This window comes from Poecilia reticulata, chromosome 18 (assembly GCF_904066995.2).
Source record: "Poecilia reticulata chromosome 18, P_reticulata-male-v2, whole genome shotgun sequence".
NCBI lineage: Eukaryota > Metazoa > Chordata > Actinopteri > Cyprinodontiformes > Poeciliidae > Poecilia > Poecilia reticulata.
In genome coordinates this window covers 14760994-14784086 of record NC_088847.1, presented here as the reverse complement: position 1 = coordinate 14784086, position 23093 = coordinate 14760994, and the positions used below count along the sequence as shown (strand labels likewise).

Here is a 23093-nt window from a genome sequence, read left to right as displayed (position 1 = left end):
ATGCTGCATCTGCTATGAAAAAAAGTTGTCACTCATGCGCTGAATTATTGTGTGGAGGTGTTGGCTGATGTGTCCCATTTATGGGACAACGCTGTGACCAAAGTGCAATATAGTTATATGTCATTCAGGAACAATCCGATTCTTCTGGACGGATCTTTACTGATTAAATTTATTTCAGCTCTAAGTATTTAATATCTAGGTGTTTTATGGGAATGTGGATCTTTTTTCTGCAATTTTGATAAGTAAAACTTATTTTTTTGTGTCACGTAGCATGGGGTGCTGGTGTTGACTAGGTCTTGGGTAGGTGGTCTTGACTACAACTCTGCTATGTGGCTCATTGGTTGCATGTCCTCCCCACCCACCTCCTTTCCATCCCCTTTCTGTTGGATTTCATTAAAAATAAATGCCACTAGTGGCAAAAAAGTGAAATTCATGCTATGTTAGGACAGGAGACAAGATGTTTCCATCCCTGAAATTATGATGCATAGAATCACATATCTAAGTCTAAACTATGTTACAGAGTAAACACAATAAAAACTAAGGTTTTTATCTTAGGTCAACAGCGAAGTGACAGAGTTCTGTCTGCTTTCTGTGTAAAACTCCAGACTTGTTTTGTTGCCAGTGACCCACTTTCTCCCATATGTTCTTTACTTTAATTTTATTGCCAGATCGCAAACAGGACATTTAAAAAAAAATAATAAAAAGTGTTCACTGTGCTCCACCTCCTTTTGTCAAAAAGCTTCCAAAACGGAGCAGAAGAACGTTTTTATCTGCATCCAGTCTGTCCTCATAGCTTAATCACTTTTATTACACTACTCCCTTATAACCAGGGCGATGACCTGGAAAACCCCAAAACTTCAGGTGCCGCTGCTCTCAGCTTGTTCTACAGTTTGTCCCGACTGCTGGTGGTTTATACATTACTGTATTCTCTCACAGCTTCCCTTTGCTCTAGCTAACTGCAGCAGCACTTTCTCTCCTCCCCTGCTTCTTCAGCAGCTGGATCCGGTTGTGGACATAAAACTTGATGGCTCTCCAGTCTCGCTGGTTGCTCACCAGCAGGGGGCAGAGTTCCAGGCAGCGTTCACAGTCCGCCTTGGCGGGGACGCGCAGGTCCAAGAGGTTCTTCTTGAGGTGCGTCTCCACAGCTACATGCTCCGCCTCAGACCAGGGTCTCTTCAGGACGCCGCGTTTTCCTGTGGGAAGTTGTAATGAAGGCCATGAGCACACGTATAAGTTGAGTATATTTACGAACAAGCAGGATATTTTTAATAAGTGTAGACGTATGAAGGAAAACGGAACAATAAATGCTGCTCTTAAAGCCTGTAAATTAACTCCAAATATGTAGTTGAAGAATCTTTGTAGAGGAACACTGCCCTCTGTTGACTTGAGCAGATTTTGCAACAGAGTTGACGTTTGTAGTCGAGTTCTGCATCCCTCTTATGTGAAAAGAAATAATTAAGTATCACAAAATCAAAGGAAATGCCATGATGACTATTTCTTTATTGTTTAATTCTTTAATGCTTCTTGGAAAACCAGTTTCTCCCTGTGAAATGGTGCCACATTTGTAAAAGATTTACATGAGAATGGGATGATATTTGACAGCATTGTGTGACCAAGTTGGTCATCAGAATGAAGAGGTTCCAGGATGTTTTGGTTGTCTCTCACACAACCAAAGGCTTTGGTTTGTTAAATGTACATTTTTAAATTGAGAATATGTCACATTTCTTTATATTTCAATTGTTCACTCCAATAAACAAGTCTGGATGAAAGTCTTTAACACGCCCTAATCCCTAAAGGCCCTTGAAACCAATGCTTGGTTACAAGAGACTCTCCAGAACAAAAAGGTACTTCAGTGGTTTTACAGAAAAAAAAAATTTCTTCATGTAATTTCAATTTGGAGTAAAACTGCTCTTGTCTGAGTACAGTTTCTGATTACTCTACCAGTCTGTAGTAACTTCACTAATGAAGGAGAAACATATTTTAACTAAAAAATACATCAAACACAGACATTCACCTGCTGTTTATAATAAAGTCAGACTTCTGGTTTGCACACGAGCTTCTTTTAGTGAAGGCCACTAGAGACAAAAAAAACCTTTAAGAAAATGGATGGATGGCTTAACAAGTTTGGTTACATATTTGAGGTCCGTAATCGAAAGTAAAAGTAGCAGTCTATTTCTAAGTATAAGTCAATAATGGACTTGAATTACCTCTAAAACCCATCATCGTTTTTTTAGTGGCTATATTTATGTCACCTTTGATTCACTGGGACCCAATGGGTAAACCGAGAGTTACAATCGCTGCTTTAACAGGTAAATATAACCTAGATTTCATTCTGTAAAGTTGATCTCATCATATCATGAGTTGTCAATCCTGTTGTTTTTCTCTTACAAAGAGGTTTGACACACGATCCTCTTATACCTCGTACAGTTTCTTATTTATATTTTTTTATGTCCCAGGTAATCGAATGATTTACTTTTTGTTTCTGGGTTTTCTTTCCTCACCCGGCTGTGCTGCTCCCGGTAAGTTCAGACTCAACACATCATTATTTATAGCGCAGTACTCCCCTAAGAGTCCATGTCTGCATGACGTCTTCATTTATCCGTTAAAGTGACTTGCGTTTCCTGGTAAACCCTTTGTTTGATCACCAGATCTTACATTTTTAGGATCATTTATAGGACTAAAGTCAAATTTCTTGTTTGTAGACTCAAACTTGATTCTGATCCTAATCAGGGTCGACCCACGCCTCCATGGGGCCCTAAGCAAAATTGGGTTTTGGGGCACTGTAATTCTGATAATAATGTGGATTGCTACAATCAACAGTCAGACAATTAGTTTATTTGCACATCTGTCATAAACGCCATACTTTACCTTTTACATCTCTGACAGTGCTGTTTACATTTGATCCTACATGCATGTATCATCTAATGGTAGTAAAAGCAACAAAAAACTAGAATCCACTGGACTTAAGATGGAATACATACACATACTTTGATTAAATTAATTTCTCTTATTGCGATAGTTACAAATTTTATTTATGCTAGGTGAGTCTTTCTCACTTGACAATGTGAACTGGGTTGATTTCTGGGTTGCAAATATGTGAAATATGTGAAATGTCCTCATATTTCACTTAATGTCCCGAGGACTTAATGCCCTCGGGACATTTCACATATTTCACATATTTGCAACCCAGAAAAGGAATTAGAACGGACTTAGAATCCAGAAAAAATCCTTCCAAAACAGGAACATTTAGTTTTTATTATTACTTAGAAACTGTGGAGTACTCATTACTTCTACAAATTTAGAGCACACTTAGAAAGTTAAGAGAATACTTGCTTATACTTATTAAACATCTTGATATTTTAATGCAGTAGCCATGTAGCCTGATGTAAAAACATTTTGCTAGACAATGTCAATCATTGTGAAGTTTTAATTATTGTCATCAAACATGCCATTCAGAATTCAAAAAGAAAACTCAGAAATATAGGACCAACCTTGAGAATCAACTCATTTAAAGTTAAGTTTCACACAAATACAAAGATGCTGGCATATGCAACGCACATGTGCAACATATGTAATGAAGTTAAATACTTGGGGCATTTTATAAAAATTGTGTGTTCTGTATGATGAATGTAATATGCTGATGAGAAAATCTGGTATGTGTTCCTCTGTAAGGGTAGCTTGTCTAAAAAACTTTTGTATTCCACTGTACACTGCCCATCTGTGGGCAGTGCTGCTTCTTTTCGATACAAAATAAGGATCATGCAGAAGTTTTAAGTGGCATGCAGTAATGGTATGAAACTATTACTTAAAGTGGAATATATTAGCTGTGTTTCTAAAAACTTATGTACAAATTAATGTGTATATTATCTGTGTCATGCAATAATATAATGAATGAATGAATGAATGAGTACAGTCAGATTTACCTCAAGGTCGAGGAACGACCTTGAGGTATTTGTGATCAATTATTTGTGACTCAGTTAACAATATTATGTGCCGTGTTAATTTTATTTTTAGTTTTTGGTTTTATTGTTTATCTTTTTACTGCAGACTTTTTATGTATCTGGACTCTGGAGAAATTATATGGCAATGATGATGATGATGATGATGATGATGATGATGATGATGATGATGAATGTTTGGCTGTTGAACTGGACCTTTCAAAGTCACTATCAAGCTAACTTTCTATGAGCAGCTCAACAAATCTTTTTGATAAACATATAACAAAGAGAAATACAAACATATCTATATCTTGGATTTTTTTCTGTTCTAACTATTTCTTTTCTCTGCCCCTGAAGAATTAAGTCTTTTCTTGCGACATTGTTTTGCTAACTTATCTTCCATGGTGCTTTGGAGGTTTTGACGCCGCTCTGCACGTTAAACTGCAGCTAATATTACCAGTGAACTGTTACCTAAAGAGGCCAGCAGGGGTACCGCAGGAAAAATGCATTTTTTCTTCTATAAAGAATGATTTCTACCTTCATTCATGAAATAACAAATAGTCAATAAATAAATGAATCAACTTTATAATAAAGTGGTGTGTTTTTATTAAATTAATAACATAAAAATCATTCCTAAAAAATCATGGTCTCTTGGAACCAGCAGTATATAGAAATGCAGCTCAAACAGCAAATAAATCAGTTCCCAAACACATTGTAAATATTAGTGGTTTGCGAAACAAGAAAGCATTTGGTCTACTGAAAGACTTCAGATTGAAATCAATGGAACATTTTACTTTGAAACACTTAACATACTTAATTTAATACCAGAACAAAATGAAAAGTTGACTCTGAAAGATGACTCTAATTATGATTTTTTTTTCTTTTCATTTTCAGAGACTTTCACGGTTTCAGTAAAGTCTACTGTCTCTGTCCAGCGAGGTCATACAGCCATCTTACCCTGCTGGCTCACCTTGTCTGAGAGTGCAGAAGATTTGGAGGTACTCTGGTATCAAGGGAGTGATCAGTTTGGTACTCCAGTCCTGCTTTATAAGGAAAAAGCTTTTGACTATTCATCCCAGAAAGCTTTGTACGCTGGTCGAGTCTCATTCGGCTTAAAGGAAGAAACATCAGGTGGATTAAAGGCAGGTGATGTCAGCCTGAAGCTGGAAAAAGCCACAATTGAAGATGCAGGAAAATATATATGCCTTGTCAGCAGCTCTCGTGATTCTGACAGTGCATCTATTAGTCTGACTGTGACAGGTGAGAACCATGAAACAGAATGAGAACAAAACCAAACAGAATGACGTCTACGTCCTCAATGAAATGATAATTTTCTTCTTATTGCAGAAACTGGACACAAACCTCTCCTGTCAGCAGTGATGAGAGATGATAACAAAGTTAACGTGAGCTGCCAATCTGATGGCTGGCATCCAGAGCCTGAGCTGAGATGGTCAGACAGCAAAACAGCTCTCATTCCTGCTAATCTGATGTTTGGCAAAAACTCTGCTGGTTTTTATTCAGTCCATAGTTGGGTTCTGGTCTCAAGTTCTTCTGAGGTCTCCTGCTCTGTTGGGCTCTCTAATGAGGAACCAAAGGAGACCAGAATGCGTCTGGAAAATTCTTTAGAAGAAGGTTTGTGGTTTTGCCCTCAAGTTTTGGTAACACTTTATTTGAAGGGGGGTGAATAAAACTGACATGACACTGTCATAAGCATGACATAACACATGTCATGAACATGAATAAGTCTTCATGAATATTTATGACTGTTGTCATAAAGTGTCATTCGGTAAATCATGACAGTTTTAATACAAAGTTGACATTATTGAAAATGTCTTTGTTATGACAACGTGACATTAACCAAGACAACGTCGTTGTCATGACAACTTGTCATTGAGCAAGATATTATAACTTGTCATGAATGTCATAACAGGTGAATTGTAAAATGTTATCCTTATAACCACAGATTCTGTTCATTACTTTTATGGACAGAATTTCTAGGCGCAGCCGAGGTGTTGAGGGGATCCGTTTTGGTGGCCTTAGGATCGCATCTCTGCTTTTTGCGGATGATGTGGTCCTGTTGGCTTCATCGGAACGTGATCTGCAGCTCTCACTGGAGCGGTTCGCAGCCGAGAGTGAAGCGGCCGGGATGAGGCTCAGTGCCTCCAAATCCGAGGCCATGGTCTTGAGCCGGAAAAGGGTAGAGTGCCTTCTCCGGGTCAGGGGGGCCGTCCTGCCTCAAGTGGAGGAGTTTAAGTATCTGGGGATCTTGCTCACGAATGAGGGAAGAAGGGAGCGGGAGATCGACAGGCAGATTGGGGCAGCGTCTGCCGTGAAGCGGGCGCTGTACCGGTCCGTTGTGGTGAAGAGAGAGCTGAGCCAAAAAGCGAAGCTCTCAATTTACCGGTCGATCTACGTTCCCACCCTCATCTATGGTCATGAGCTTTGGGTCATGACCAAAAGAACGAGATCACGGATACAAGCGGCCGACATGGGTTTCCTCCGCAGGGTGGCTGGGCTCTCCCTTAGAGATAGGGTGAGAAGCTCGGTCATCCGGGAGGGACTCAGAGTAGAGCCGCTGCTCCTCCACGTCGAGAGGAGCCAGTTGAGGTGGCTCAGGCATCTGGTCAGGATGCCTCCTGGACGCCTCCCTGGTGAGGTGTTCCGGGCACGTCCCACTGGGAGGAGGCCTCGGGGAAGACCCAGGACAAGCTGGAGGGATTATGTCTCTCGGCTGGCCTGGGAACGTCTTGGGATTACCCCGGAGGAGCTGGAAGAAGTGGCTGGGGAGAGGGAAGTCTGGGCCTCCCTTATGAAGCTGCTGCCCCCTCGACCCGACCCCGGATAAGCAGAAGAAAATGGATGGATGGATGGATGGATGGATGGATGGATGGATGGATGGATGGATGGATGGATGGATGGATGGATGGATGGATGGATGGATGGATGGATGGATGGATGGATGGATGGATGGATATCCTTATAAGACAGCATTAACAAGTCACTTGTTGTTACACATACCTTTTGCTGTCATGAGACCATTATAATAGTGACATTATCCTCCTGTGTTAAAGTGTATCACAGTAAACTAGAAATGAAGATGTCATTGAGTGTCATTACTCTATCGCTTTAATGACAGAGTCATGAACTTTTCCAGTCACCTCAAGTAAGTGTATGCTGTCTTATATGGATATAAGCCTTACAAGCCAATAAATTCACCTGTTATTACATTCATGACAAGTTCAAATTTCTTGCTTAATGTCAAGTTGTCATGACAATGACGATGTCTTGGGTAATGTCAAGTTATCATAACAAAGACATTTTTATCTAGATTAATGTCAAGTTGTCGTAACAGACATTTTGAATAATGTCAACTTTGTATTAAAAGTGTCATGATTTACTGAATGATGATTTATGACAACAGTCATAAATATTCATGAAGACTTATTCATGTTCATGACATGTGTTGTCATGTTTATGACAGTGTCATGTCAGTCTTCTTCATCCCCTTCAAATAAAGTGTTACCCAAGTTTCCTTTATTAGTCTTTTATGACAAGTATGTTTATTAGAACAATATTTCCTTTTTATTCATTGTCAGGATCGTCCTCAGATGGATGGGTGGCCTTTGGGATACTTCTGGCAGCTGTATTAGTTGCTTTTGGAGTCTTGTACTTCCTGTTCTTCAGGATGAAAGGTAAATGTTTGATCCAAGTCAAAGAGGATGCGTAATTGAAATTTAAGGAATGCTGACATTTTAATGACTATTAATTTCAAACCTTGTTATATATATGTTTTTTATTTCAGCTATCAAGTCCAAATCAGGAAATAACACAACTGATGGTAAAGAAATCACGCAGACACAAAACGTCATTGGTTTTATATTAAAGGGTCAATCACATTGTTTTATTTAGCAGTTTTCAGACTTGAGTACAAGTGTAATAAAATGACATGTTAAAACTGAACAAAAACCTCATGGGATTATCACAACATTTCTAAGGATGTTTAAATAAGACAGTAAGGACGTGTCAAATTCCTTGTAAAAGTGTTTTCACCAGTTGTAGTGACTTGGTGTTAATCAAAGAAAACAAAATGAACCTAAGCTTCTGGGGCTCTGCTGACTGGCAGGTGTTGATTCATTGGATCATCTATCAGCGGTTCTCAACGTGGGCGGTACCGCCCCCCAGGGGGCGTTCAGAGGACGGCAGGGGGCGCTGGCGGACATTTTTACAAAAGGGGGGCGCTGGGATGCCTTTGGGGGGCGTTTGGTCGAAGGTAAACTTTACACCTTAAATCCAAAACAATACCAGTTTAGACTTTGAGCAACTTGGTAAAACTGTATTGTGTAACATTAAATCATGCTTGGCTGCAACTGGCAGCTCTTCTTCAGCCCTGCACCTTAGGGAGTTAAAAAAAAAAAAACTCCTCGCACATTGCGCAAAACTCTGAAACATGAGAAGCGGGCTAAACGGAGCGAAGAACTAGATGTGAATTATGGCATTAAAACAGAGAATCCGACGCTGAACAGTGAAAAATCAACACATGATGTGAAACACATGACGATTAGGCGGCGCAGCAGGTGATGAATGAAAATTACTGATGGTCAGTAAACGATAAAATAAATGTAGCAACAGTAAAGAAACTAAAGTGGACATAGTAATAAACCAAGAGAGGATAATAATAATCAAAGGAAACTAAATGGAAATGAATGAAGAACAAAATGCAAGAATAAACTAAGAAACTAAAGTAAATACAGAGGAATAAACTGGTATGGCAAGACCTTTCGAGCCATAATTAATACAGAGACTGTATGGCAAGAATAAACAAACACTATTTCCAGATAAAAGGTAAAATAATACTGTTGAAATGTCATTGGCAGGAACGCAACTACACATTATTCAGGTGGATGCGAAACCATAAATCGGCGCCCCCCCACGAAGGAGCGTAGAAACATACGCTCGCCTCCCCCCATCCCCCCTCCTCCAGACGCCGATACGTTTAGGGCAAAACTCATTACATTTACCCCGTAAAGTGAGCGAGGTGAAGGAGCGTAAGGGGCGCGAAGTGTACAGGAAAACATAATCGGTGCGCCGATTCAAAACATCTACAATAATGATAGTAACATTAATAATAAAATAATTGTCAGTGCAAGTAGCCTACAAATTCTTTAGTGGGGGGCGGTGAGGGACCTGGATTAGGGCTAGGGGGGCGCTGGCCCAAAAAAAGTTGAGAAACACTTATCTAGATCCAATGGTTCTATGATCCTGTGGTTCTATGATTGTAGAGCATTTATTGATCTGGCGATCTCCAACAAAATGCAACTTTTCAGCGTTGCACACTTCCTATGTTAACAGTACAGCCAAACGATTCACATAATTGCTGCAGAGCAATGATCAACATCAGACAACAGTGACAACAACGATGTTTTCATTTAGGATTTTGAGACAAAAGCAGTTTACAGCAGTAAGTCCGTTTTGATACAGGGACTTAAAATTTTATCTCTAGACCAAGTAAGAATTGAATTAACAAAAATAATTCAGACCTGTTTTATAAGTCACTGTGTAACATCCTCGAACAAAAACCAGTTATGACAGTAAGTCATATTTACAATGGAGGTATTGGTTGGAATTATTTACTAAAGTTTTACTTTTATTTTTCAGGGGCCAATCTCACAAACATTCCTGAAGGTAAAACAGAAGACAATACATTTTTACTTCTTTTTCTATTTCAGTCTATTCAGCATTTAGTGTTTTTGATTTGCTCAAGATGTTTGAATATATGAGAGAAGTGCAATAGAAACATAAAGTTATTACATATCTTTACAGTGATGTGAAATAATAGCATAGCTAGCTGATAGACCTCAAGAGATAATTTTAAAACTCTTGTTGTGTTCACTTCATAAAACAACTAAAATATCATGTATTTTTGTGTCTTCCTTCAGAGAATGAATCACTTTTGTCAAAAAGTAGGACATAATACATTTGTACTTCTTTTTCTATTTCAGTCAATTCAGCATTTTAAGGATGTTAAGATTTTTTGATTTGCTCCAGATGTTTGAAGACACGACAGGAGTGCAATAGAAACATAAAGTTATTACATATCTTTACTGTGATGTGTTCAGATTTTAAATAAATAAAATAATAGCACAGCTTGGTGATGAACCTCAATCTGATAGAGATAATTTTACAGCTCTTCTTGTGTTCACTGCATAAAACAGCTAAAATATCATATTTGTGTCTTCCTTCAGAAAATGAATCACTTCTGTCAAAAAGTAGGACACAATATTTTAAGCTGCTCTTGTTGATATAATCAAAACCTTTATCATACAAAATCACATTTCTAAGATATTTTCTTACTTTTCTGTCCAGCAACACAGTGCTCAGCAGCTCTATTGGAAGCATCCAAGCATTATGGTAATTTTACATTTATTTAATATTTTTATTTAGCATTTTGCTTCATTATTATATCGATTATAATCTAATTTTCAATTTTAACAGAGAATATTCAACTTGTGGACACAGGCAATCCGCTAATAAAAATCAGGGGTTTTCGATTGAGAGATAATGCTGATGCAAAGTTTCCAGATGGAGGCAGAGTCACCTGCCTCACTGCAGTCAGAGGATCACCTGGTTTCTCTTCTGGACGACACTACTGGGAGGTTTCCTTACAAACTACAAAACTAGACCTCAAGACGTCCTGGTGGATCGGAGTTACAGATAAACATGAAATCCCTCATGATGAACGTTTGTCTCCAACCACAAAAAATGGTTTCTGGTTCTTGTCTTCTTGCTCCAAACAGGAGGATACTCTTCAGTTTAGCACTGAACCAGAGACATTCATTTATGTTCAGTCAAAACCAAAACGAGTTGGTGTGTATTTGGACTTTGACAACAGAGAGCTCTCCTTCTATAATGTGGAAGAGAAATGTCTGTTTGGATCTCTGGCAGCAAAATTCACAGGTGAACTGTTCCCACTTTTTAACCCTGGAAAAGGTGACATGGGAACTATGAAGATATTACAGAGACCTGTTCAGGATCAGTCAATTAACACTGAACCTGTGAAGAAACTACAGAAGGAGGAGCAGGATCAATCAGGTATGACTGAGAATCCAGAGGCAGAAAGTTAAGTATATATACACTTAATTCTATATAAGTTTATATATACACTTATAATCATATATACCTATATATGATTGATATTTTTTATTTAGTTGCATGTTTAAGTCTCTCCTATATTCCGACATTCCAGCCCAAATTACAGTTCAGTTCAGATGATAGTGGAGTTTAGCTGCTCATTAGGGGGAAAACTGTATGACTGCAGAGAACTGGATGTTTGGCTCCTATAAAAATCTGTAAAAAAAAAAAAAAAAAATAGAAAAGAAAAATCACAATGTATGATTTAAAAAATTAATCTCCTGATGTCTTCTCTTCATTGAAATCTGCAGAATTCTGTTTTGTTGGGTTCCTCTTATTTATTTTTTGTTGTTCAAATGTCCATTCTTGTCCATATACAAATGATAATTGTCATAATATTCTAGGTATTTGAAAACAAAACATTCACCTTGTTGGATCGTTATAATGTTAAATTGATGCTGAAGCTGGTTTTTGGTTTGTTGTGTGCTATGCAAGTTATTTTCTAGCATGTGAGCAAACTTAGGTCCCTTATATCTTACCCTAGTCCTGAAATCTGTGCTGAAGTGTCTTAATCTGAATAAAGTTCTTATACAACACAACTTGTGTTCTCAAAAATTAAAACCATCAATATTTGACAAAAATGTAAATTTTGATGTTTAAATAATTTAATTTAGTTTTATATAATCATTGATTTTAAATCTGCATGATCAGTATGTCCCAACCCTCATCCTTAAGGCTCACCAACCTGCATGTTTTAGGTGTTTCTGTGCTTCAACGCAGCTGATTCAGATCAGTTCATCAGCCATCAGTTGAAATCAATTGTGCTGAGGCAGAGAAACGCATAAAACATACAGGGCGTTGTGTTTAGAGGACCAGGGTTAGGAAACCTTGCTCTTGTTTAGATCATAAATGTGCATCTCAATAGTTAAATGTTAAACTCTGAGACAGAGAGACCTAAGCACAGTAACTTCATGATCATTAAAGCTGGCATTTGAACTTTTGGTACCAGTGTGGTCAGGTGCCGAGACCTGCTGGAAAATGAAATCAGCATCTCTGCACAGCTTGGCAGCAGAGGGAAGCCTGAAGTACTCTAATGCATCCTTCTATACCAGGAGTGGGCCGGCATCCTGCATGTTTTAGTTCTCTACCTGGTGGTTGTAACAACCTCCTCATCAAGTCAGTGTTCTTCTTAGGCCTCTAATGAGCCATCATTTGATGCAGGTGTGTAAAACCAGGGGAAGAACTACAACATGCAGGATGCTGGCCCTCGAGGACCGACTTTGGACACCCCTGTTCTAGACGACTGATCTGACTATGGATGAGTTAAAATACAGTGGACCAACACCAGTGGATGAAATGCAGCACCAAGTCGTCATTGACTGCATAAATTTCACTCTTCCTTTAGAATCTGGGAAATTAACTTATGAAAACTTGAAGCTCCTGTTGGACTTTGGTCCAACAGGAGCTTCACCCTGTGCGTGCGAGGACTGAGGCAAATGACAAGTGATACGGGTGTGGGGTCGGTTGGACCCCATTTGTAAGCACAAGGGTTAAAAACAAGGAATGTAACAATTTTGAAGCTCATGTTCTGGATTTGTCCATGTGGAGCCTCACACACAGACCTCAGCTGAAGTTTATGTCCATTTCCTTCTAACTCTTAACAGGCTCTGATTATCTTTGTTGCTTTTGGAGGTATTTTAAACTTGAAACTAGTCCACGCAGCATGGTCTCTCCACTGCCACTTTCAAGATGGCGGTGACATATGTAGGACTCAGCGCATGTATTCATATACGTATACGGTATGTGAACACATATATCGGTGAAATCCTATCAGCGTTTTCTCAGGTCTCCAACTGGGACATACCCCTTTCAGTTTTGTTAATGTGTTTTTGAAATTTGTAATTGTGCTTTTTTAATGTTTTTGAATTTGTTGAAGTGGTTTGCACCTCAGGGCCACCGTAATTTTCCCTTCCACTTAGCTTTTCGTAAATTTGCTCTCTGAGAACAGCAAGCTTCTTCAGGATTGTGTCTTGGTAGCTTGCTCCCCCTAGTGGAGGGTTTTGGTTAGTGTCTTGCATAATGCAGGATATTAGTGCCCTGTAATATTCTAACTTTCTAACAGAGGTATTCATTAGATGGCATTGCTTATAAAAATTAGCAGAAATAACTGCTTTATTTTTTAAATAAATTACTAGACTAATTTGTTGATAGTGATTTATTTTTATGCACCTGCTGACTAAGAAATAAAATCTTGAAACTCAACATATTGCCATTCTTATCCACACCTGAAAATTGTATAAAACAAATATTTACTTTTTAATAAATACCCAAAACAAAAAAACAAGTTTGTCATTTTTATGTTGCTCAGTTGTTTTCACAATGTAAAATTCACTTTACAATCCAGTTTAGGAAAACACAACAAAATGTCATACACTTTAATAAGTACAGGTAATATTTACAGTTTATATACATAAAGAGAAACTGCCAAGTTTGCTATCACAACCTCATAACTTTTATAGATTAGGAACTATTTACAGTGCGGATAAGTTCATATGTTGATTCTGAAATACATTTCTTAAAAATTATACTCGGTGAATTCAAGTAGACGTGCCTTGACACACTAACCTATGATGGTATGGATGTATGCAAGAAACACTTAGACAGGGGCATCATGGTCTGAGACACTGAAGAATACTTTTTTTTCAACACGCACACATACACACACCTGTTGGAACACACATGAGCATCAAACACATACTGTACAGATTCATACGAGTCCATGTAGTTTAGTTTGTTCTCCCAAAGCTTTACACATTCATGTTTGGTCAACAGCGAAGTGACAGAGTTCTGTCTGCTTTCTGTGTAAAACTCCAGACTTGTTGCCAGTGACCCACTTCCATATGTTCTTTACTTTTATTTTACTGGCAGAAAGTAAACAGGAAATTTAAAAAAAATAATAAAAAGTGTTCACTGTGCTCCACCTCATTTTGTCAAAAAGCTTCCAAAACGGAGCAGAAGAACGTTTTCATCTCCATCCAGTCTGTCCTCATAGCTTAATCACTTTTATTACACTACTCCCTTATAACCAGGGCGATGACCTGGAAAACCCCAAAACTTCAGGTGCCGCTGCTCTCAGCTTGTTCCACAGTTCGTCCCGACTGCTGGTGGTTTATACATTACTGTATTCTCTCACAGCTTCCCTTCGCTCTAGCTAACTGCAGCAGCACTTTCTCTCCTCCCCTGCTTCTTCAGCAGCTGGATCCGGTTGTGGACATAAAACTTGATGGCTCTCCAGTCTCGCTGGTTGCTCACCAGCAGGGGGCAGAGTTCCAGGCAGCGTTCACAGTCCGCCTTGGCGGGGACGCGCAGGTCCAAGAGGTTCTTCTTGAGGTGCGTCTCCACAGCTACGCGCTCCGCCTCAGACCAGGGTCGTTTCAGGACGCCGCGTTTTCCTGTGGGAAGTTGTAATGAAGCCATGAGGACACGTATAAGATCCTGTCAGGTCACAGGGTCCCCATTGAGAAACCTACCTGATTTAACTGGACCAGATCTCCTTTTTTGGGCGTTTGCTACAGGTGGGGTGACATTGGTTGGAGGAAGGGGTGCAGGTTTCTTCCGTGGGGGTCGTCCCGGTCCTTTCTTCTTTACGATCACCTCTGTCTTCTCCTTGACGTCTTCTTTCTCTTCAGCTGCATCCGAATCTTCTGAAAATGAATCTCCGGAGTTGCCAGACATCACTGTTTGAAGACAAATTTCAATGTGACTGAAAGCTTAACACTCTGCTCACATGATCCTGCTGAAGACGTGTATGCCCAAAGCATAATGCAGCCTCCACCGTGGAGACTTATGTGTTTAGGATGATGTACGGTTCACCTGCTCCTCATCCATCACCATTGCTTGCTTCTCTGATTAATGCTTTACTTGCTACCTACACTCTGCTTTAAAACTCCTCCCAAACTATTTCTAGCCAATCTGCTGTGTTTCTTGGTTTTCATGAAGCAGATTGTTATCTGAGAAACATCAGAGGCCTTCACAAACCAGCTTTAGATTAGATATTCAGAAATTGATTCCATTTAGCATTTAGGTGACTTCTAAAGACTGCATTTTATTTTGGTGCAAAAGCAAGAATTAAACATAAAAATAAAATGCACACTTAAGACGTTCTAAGAAAAGGCAGGGAAAAGAAAATCCTAATAAAATCCGTCTTTCATGCCACTTGTAGAAAGAGGTCAGATCTACCCAGTACTTCTGGGGGAGAAAAGGAGTTCCAGTGAAATTAACAGACTTTATAAACCATGGGACCTGAGAAGTGAGTTAGTGTTTTGAACAAGATGTGAATCAAAATACTTCAAATGATGCCTCTATAGAAATGAATTGAAGGTAAAAAAAAAAAGATTAGGGAAAAAGAGAAATTAGTACTTTTTTACTCTGTAATACAATAATCTCAGAATGTTGATTAAATTTTTGTGACATTTTAAGTCATTTATGATTCAAGGTTCAAGAAAAGCATCCTGGGTAATTCAAAGAAAAGCATTTTTATCGTGTGATTAAAGGAACAATTTCCCTCAGAAGATGTAAAAACATCTTCATTTATAAGAACTGCAGTACTGCAATGTAGTCTTAACTTATTCACGTTTTACTGAATGAAAAAAAAATCACATTAAATCTTTCTGATCTTGATAAAAACATACTTTTAACATTGTGTCTTGATTCGGGTGCAGCTACATCATTGGCTGAAAATGTTTTTTTAAAGAAATGCATACATACAAAGGGTTAGAAATAGAAAAAGAAAACGGTTAGATGCCTTTTCTTACCGTCTAACTCGAGGCAAATGTCCTGCAGGCTCATCCCCCTGAAAAGCACGCCCTCTCTCTCTCCGTAGAGAACGACGCGTCCAACTCGACTCATCAGCGCCGGATCTCGAATGATGGAGGAGCAGTTCTGCGTCACGTGGTACTCCCGCTCCAGGAAGTCCTCCAGCCGTTTGATGGCTCCGCCCGGCCCCTCTCCCTCCTCCAGCAGCAGCAGCTGGGTGAGGATGGCCACCTGCCGCCGCACTCGCGTCGCCGTCAGCGCCCCGGCGTTTTTGGCCCCGCTGGCCCGAGCCAAGTTCCTCAGCAGGTCTGTGCCGCGGAGCGGGGTGGCGGGCGAGTGGTAGGGCCGGGAGAAGACGTAGGGGCTCTCGGGGTCCACGCCCACGTTGGGGCTGGTGCGGAGCAGCAGGTCCAGGCAGGACTCGCAGTGGGGCGGGAGGATGAGCGGCTGGACGCGGCCGCGCTTGCCCAGGACGCCCGCCCGCGGGAGGTGGCATAAGACCTGACGCTCGAAGGGGGACAGGAAAGACTCCATGGCGGAGGAGGCGCTGGGGGCGGACTGCGGCGTGACCCGGTTGCGGTAGTCCTGAATCGTGAGCTTGGCCACCTCGCACTCCCGGTGTCGGTTGTAGAGGATGAGCAGCGAGAGGCTGGAGTGGCAGAGCAGCCGCCACGCCTCAGCAGAGTGAGGAGAGCGAGTCAGAGACAGGGAGGAGGAGTGCTGCTGGCGGCGGAGGTAGATGATCAAACACGACAGGGAGGAGAGCAGGGGAGACATGTGCTGCCTGTGTGTGCTGGAGAGAAATGGAGAAACATTAATCATTAGCTAATTTGGTAATCAATTAGTTGTTATCTAGAGTATAAAGACTGAAAAAAGTTCAGCTGGTGGAAAAAAACAAAACATATTCAGTGTAGTAATTTTATTTTAGGGAATAAAATGTTGATTTTCTTATTTAAAAAGGAATATAATTGATAATTTACAACTTTTAATGTGTGTCTAAAGGAATAAGCAAACAAATGAGACCCCTGTCGATTAGTGACAACATAATAATAAATGTTTCTAGACAGACAGAAAAATCTAACCACACCTTACAACCTCTCCATTCTTCTCTGGTGCTTCCTCCTCCACTCCGCTCAGCTCCAGATCTTCATCCGGATCGATATTAGGCTCCGGAGTGGGAGGCGGCAGCAGCTCCTCCTGATTCTTCTCTACCTCCACTTTCTGCTGCTCCTCGTGCTTCTCCTTCTTCATCCGCCTTCCTCTTTTCGCAGCCGGGGTGGGAGGTGGCGACGGACTCTTTACTCGAGAAACCAGCGGCGGCGAGGAGAGTTTGGCGGCGGGAAGCGGTAAGCTGGGCCCCTTCTTCGCAGCCGTGGGCTGTGCGGACGAAGGAGGCGGAAGCGAGAGGGAGAAGGAGACGCTGCCCGTGCTCGAGCGCGTAGCCGGCGACTCCCTCTCCCTGGAGAAGAGCGAGGGCGGAGCCGGGTTGGAGGCGGAGGACTGTGGGATGGCGAAGGAGTGGCTGTGAGGAGCGGAGGCGGAGGACGAGGAGGGGTGCGGCGCGTTGCCGTTCGAGGAGCTGTGCGTGTGTAGGTGTGCCAGCTCCATGGCCGTTCGGACATCTGGCTGGTTGCTGTGGTATTTCTCCAGGTGGCGCGCAAGCGAGCGATAGTGGCGGCCGCAGTACGGGCAATGCTGCCGCCGGTTCGCTGCGGCGCCGCTGGAGCTGCCGATGTTTATGTTGATGTTATTGTTTATGTTGGTTGTCGGGGGCGCCAGCGGCCGAGCTGGCGGGGCCACGGGCCCCGGCCGGGAGAAGGAGGAACAGGGGCGCCCGGGACCCCTGGCGGAAGGGGGCGCGCTCTTTTTCTTGGAATTCACGGCCGCAGGCAGTTTGCGCTTCTTGCGGCGCCGAAGCATCCGACCCCTTATCTCCTCGATTTCTTCTTCTTCGTCGTCGTCGTCATCATCGTCGTCGTCCTCCTCTTCGTCTTCCTCCCGGTCGGAGTCGCTGGCCTCAGAGTGGGTGAGTGGGGAGGAGGAGGGCGACAGCGACCAGGAGGGGGTGAGGTAATCGGACACGGAGAGGGACAGCGGGTGAGGGCCAGCCTCTTCCTCCTGGTTGCACAACAGAAGAACAATTAACTGGTGTAGATTACAGCTGTCCTGCAGCCGGGAGTAAAACACATCATGATGATGAAGTTAGCATCTGTTGTGATTGTTTCTAATAATTTAGGAAATCATTCTGATTAGTGCCCTTCTCCTCTGCTGTTGTTCTCTGGCCCCTTCAAAAAACAAATCTAGCCTTTATTAAAACTGTACTACACTATATTGCACTGGACTGGTGATTTCATTAAGATATAAATGTCATCTATATGAAATTCTAGCAATTTACAAAAAAAACAAAACTGTTAGAAATATGCTAAAGCTATGAAAAGCTAAAAATAGGGCTGCAGCCACAAGCATTATTCACTTCAAGCAGCAGAAATTAATTGATAGATTGTCATGTGCTGATTAACAATGCTTGACAGCTGACATTTATTAAATTATCTCACACACTAATAACCGTCTGAGATTGAACACACAATGAATGCACTCAGGAGAAGCAGAAAGGATCTGCTTCTTTAAAAATGTCTAAAATATTTAAATTCAGAATACATTACACTGACATTAGAACATGTAGTGAACTTTAAAGTGGACTGTTTATATGTAAATAAAATGGTCAATTCCAAATGTTCACACTGGAACATTTGAATAAGAGTACATTCTTATGCAAAATTGCATAAGAATGTACTCTTATGCAATTTTGAATAAGAGTACATTCAGTGAGAGAATCTGTTTCACCATGGTATTCTTCATTACACTTTTAGCCCTAATATTTCACTATTAGTTTGGACTTATCGCTTGTTTTACAGAAAATACTGTAAAATGCTATCTGCTGCTCACCATTGCGTTCTCCCCCCAGTCTGTCAGGCTGTAGTCCACAGTTATCTCCTCCCCTTTGGCGATGTCGCGGATCGCTATGACGACCAATCGGACCTGAGTACCACAGTGGACTTCTCGAATCCGGCAGTTGGGAGGCGGGTGGAAGAGCACGGGTCCTCGAACACCGCTCGCTCCCTCTTCCCCCAGCTCAGGAACGCTGGGAAAAACATAAAGTGGGTTTAGCAACGAGACAGCTTCCACCAGCACTGGAGAAGAGTGGTCAGGGTCTTCTTTACCAGAGCTGAGTGGGGTCAGGCAGGTAGTAGGGACTGCCAGGAGGAGGAAGACGGTCTTCGGCGCCTTCTGGGTACTGGCCGTCCCCTGCGATCAAGTGAACGGCTTCATTATAGAAACCATGTTTGGAATGGAAGGTGAAACGCAGCACAACGAATAAACGAATAAACACAGTGGCTCCAGATGGCGAGTTGCATGTGTGTATATACCCGGGCTGTAGCTGTGCTCCGACATGCTCTCCTCCTCCTCATCTTCTGTTACATACGCTCGATCACACACCTTCACAGGTGTCCCCTTCCTTTTTCTCCCACACACGCGACTGTAAAGAGAGAAAAGCCTTTGTTTAGCGTACAGTCAACATAATGTAGAAAGCATCGACTAAAACTTTTTTACTGTAAATATTGGCAGAGCTAGCAGACACGTTAAGTTGTGCAGGAGACATCTGGAGCAAAGCAGATCTTAAAGAATTTGTTTCAACTGCATGAACCAATCAGGTTTTCACTGGTCCAAACTGATTTTTATTTATGCTTTTATTTATTCTAATTTCAGCAAATCCCCATTTTACTAAGCGACTATAACTGATTTTTGAAAGCATTGACTTCATTCAACAATAAAACAGTTATCAGTCGTCACAGAAAAAATGTGCTGCGTGTTTCTTGACAGGAATTTCGACTCCAACTGAAAATGAAGAGATTACAGGATTGATGTTTAAGCTGGAACTACACTACAATATTTTCTGTAACTTTTATGCAGCACCTGCTCAAACTGTACCACTACATCGATGCTTCCGGTAATTCACTGCTTACAAATTTTGTTTTCGCGCAGTGCCACCAGACGCTTGGAAGTGACATACATGTGTCGTACAAGTTCGGGAATGTACTGCATACGGACATACACTTTACGTGTAGCCTTGATTCCGGAACTACAAAAAAAAAAAAAGAAGACAGAAAAACCCGGAAGCGAGGAGACCCTGGCCAGAGAAGAAGACTAACCTTGGTAATCCTTGCCATTCTGTGCAAAATTTTTTTTAATTTTAACTTCAGTACAGCCAACAACATAATTTTACTGTAGTAGTTTTGTGTTATATTAATGTATGGTAATGTGAGAGAAATGAGTGAATCCATTAATTCATTAAGCAATAGCAAGTGGTTGGGGGAAAATATTTTTGTGTGGCTTTGAAGCTCACAAACTCCAATATCAGAATTTCAGTCTTTTTTACTGACATGTCCACTTTAAAGAAAGCAACATTTCGTTATAGTGTTAATATGTTGCCCGTCATACTTGCTTACACAGTAAGCCAGGTTACTTATATACTTTTTTGAGAAGTATTCCAGGGAGAGACGAGTGAATGTGAGAGTTTCAGGTAAATTTGCTTCAACAGTCTGAAACTCTCACAAGGGACGACCACAATTTCCAACACGTTTGATTTTCGCGCGACTGTGTGAATTTTCATCGGGAGCTGGTTACTATTCACGAAACACAATTAGGCTGTGACTCAGCCCGATTGCAAAAATTGTCCTATGTTATGAAAAAATTTGCCAAAATTCACACAGTGTATCCCTAACCTTTACATAATTTTTTTTTTTTTACTAAGACTTAAAGCAAATAAATGTGTTTGTTCATGCATTGTCAGACTCAAATGGTCCATGCCAAGGAGGAAAGACAGCCTTTAGTTTCAGATGTGTTGCAGCAGGAATCCATCCAAAAGTTGCAGGAAAGTGGCACTGGAGTGAAGGATTGGAATTTCAAACCCCTGCTAGAGAAATGATTATTAAACTGTCCATGTATCAGCAGTAATGCTGGTAAATACTCAGCCATTTACAGCACAACATCTATTGTGCACCTTTTTACCCTTACAGGTCTCCCTCTCACTCATTTTCTTTTTCCTATCCTGGAGAGCTCTGAACTTGATCGACAAGTCTATATCAGTTCTTGGCATAACAGAGAGCAAAAGGTCAACCAATAATTTTTTTTAAAACAGGCAGCAAAAGCAGTCAAATAACATAGCCTGTCAAAAGAAGAGAGACGTACGAAATATAAGCTAAAATAACGTCCATTGTTCCAGTATTGGTAACTGATTACTTAAAAAGATTTGGAACCAATCAAACTGTATTAAGATGCCTCTTCATGCTTCTTCATTTTGCAATTATGATATTACACACAACAATATTACCCTGGAGATTGGGATCCAATCTGTGGTGTAAATGGAGTAAATTATACACCATTTTTAACAGTACTGCATAAAACAGCCCATGGACATATATAGGTAAATACAAATGACTCATATTGCTCGCATTTAGGATGCTGTGGCTTTTTTTTGTGCTTGAAATTCACACTTCCCAGTAAAAACAGGATTTTTTTTTTTTAATAAACAATAAAACAATGTATTTAAGGGCTAGTTATTTTTGGTCAAGTAAAATGCGTTTAAGAGTAGCTTGATCAAAACTCTTAACTTATTTTGGAGACAATTCAGGGTACCGATATGGTAAATGGGATGCAACGAGTAAACCAGCTAATTGCTGCTAATAGTCGTGATTTCTCTAATCACAACACCAATAGTAGCCCCACCCCTTCATTCAATCACTCAGACTGTGCGACTTGCCTTTTGAAAAGACTGATTAGCCCAACAATGTGACCCTTATTCTCTGAACCCAGTGACAGTTAACTGTTTTAGGATGCATTTTTTTCATGGTGGTCAGCAACTTTGTTTACTCAACACAAAAACACGCCTGCCATTTGTGAGCCGTTGGTCCAAAGCTGATGAGAAATATGTTCGTAAATATGCAGTTCTTAAAATCTGGTGGATGAAGAAGACTTGTGATTTAGGGGTTTTAAGAGCGACTGTTTTCTGCGGGGATAATGCTAACATGAATGCTAGACCACTGCTAGTCTGTTAGCTTCCTAGCAGCACCTAGCTAGGACTTCTACGACATATAAACATCTGAATTAAAACGGGTTTCCTTTCAGTCCAAAACCAGCCGTCTGGGTAGCAGACGGGAACCTTAAGTCTTCACCGTCTGCAGCCAATAGACAGTTAAAATACACTTTCCCTTCTCCATTTTCTGCACCACAACACCGAAATCATGCACGCGAACACTGGGTTCTAACGTTAACTACAAATACGCGCACGATCCCAGCGCGTGCGCAAGTGGCTCTGGCGTTTAATGCGATGAAAACGACTCGCGACGACCAACCGGTTTTAGTCGCCGCACTCACTCACCCCCGTGGTGGTGGCGGTTTGCTCCCATCCCCGTCGCTGTCGAGGGTCGGTGGCTCCCGGTAGTCAAAAGGCGACCGTACGCTCTCCGCCATTAGGACTGCCTTCACTACCTCTGGCGCTCCGGTAGATTGCACACAGCGCGCATGTGCACAACATCCCTGAGGTTCCGCTGGTAAAATGGGGTGCAACCTACCAACCCCTTTAAAATGTGGAAATAATAATAATAATAATAATAATAATAATAATAATAATAATAATAATAATAATAATAATAATAATAATAAACACGAAAAACTAAAATAAAAATTATCACCATAAGAACTCATACTACTGAAAATAAGTAAAAAATAGCATTACTTCAACTTCTAATAATAGGAAAAATATCACATCTATACAATAATACTGAAAACAATCCAAATATGCGTTGCTCTGTGATGGACTAGAAACCTGGCTGTTCCAGGCCTACCTTCCCTATGGACTGTTGTCGGCTGGGATTCAAACCCCTAGCATTAAATGAGAAGATAACCTGAGACTCAGTTGACAAAATGTTGCTGGACTTTTTTACTTTCATATGTAGGATAAAGTAATACCACTAAATCTATTCCAGTGGCCTAGGAGGATAAGAAGTAAGTTAAATAATCTGCTCCAAAAAAGATTGTCCCTGAACAGCATCTGGAGTCTCCTTGCTATGACCACCCAACCCACATTGAGGTGGTATCCAATTGTACTGGAAAACACTCTGAATCAAGTAAAGTCTAGCTAAGTAGGTATCA

General features: G+C 40.9%; 2 protein-coding genes across 6 annotated transcripts in view; one reads left to right on the top strand and one right to left on the bottom strand.

Moving 5' to 3' along the window:
* Positions 1-13328, top strand: part of LOC103480651 (butyrophilin subfamily 2 member A2-like) — a 59237-nt gene extending 45909 nt beyond the window's left edge. The window contains exons 1-10 of one of the 4 annotated variants that reach the window (XM_081599066.1): positions 1190-2309; positions 2457-2519; positions 4833-5198; positions 5286-5570; positions 7535-7630; positions 7741-7776; positions 9594-9620; positions 10181-10204; positions 10302-10346; positions 10431-13328. In XM_081599066.1, coding sequence (XP_081455192.1) covers positions 2246-2309; positions 2457-2519; positions 4833-5198; positions 5286-5570; positions 7535-7630; positions 7741-7776; positions 9594-9620; positions 10181-10204; positions 10302-10346; positions 10431-11059 — 1635 coding nt within the window. In that variant the 5' untranslated portion in view covers positions 1190-2245 and the 3' untranslated portion in view covers positions 11060-13328. Of the gene's footprint in view, positions 1-1189; positions 2520-4832; positions 5199-5285; positions 5571-7534; positions 7631-7740; positions 7777-9593; positions 9621-10180; positions 10205-10301; positions 10347-10430 lie in introns of those variants that run through there. The other 3 variants (XM_008435672.3, XM_081599067.1, XM_081599068.1) reach the window with 3 other exon arrangements.
* Positions 788-22479, bottom strand: LOC103480647 (uncharacterized). Of its 2 annotated transcripts, none has more exons than XM_081599065.1 (8): positions 22321-22479; positions 19310-19419; positions 19103-19187; positions 18828-19023; positions 16969-17999; positions 15881-16674; positions 14597-14803; positions 788-1193 (listed from the first exon to the last, which is right to left on the bottom strand). In XM_081599065.1, the coding sequence occupies exons 1-8, from the start codon at positions 22410-22412 to the stop codon at positions 949-951; spliced, it is 2760 nt and encodes a 919-aa protein (XP_081455191.1). In that variant the 5' UTR covers positions 22413-22479; the 3' UTR covers positions 788-948. The 2 variants fall into 2 exon arrangements, with proteins under 2 accessions (XP_081455191.1, XP_008433888.2); XM_008435666.3 differs by lacking the exon at positions 788-1193 and adding an exon at positions 13408-14518 and having other exon boundaries at positions 22321-22476.
* Between the last annotated feature and the right edge of the window lie 614 nt (positions 22480-23093).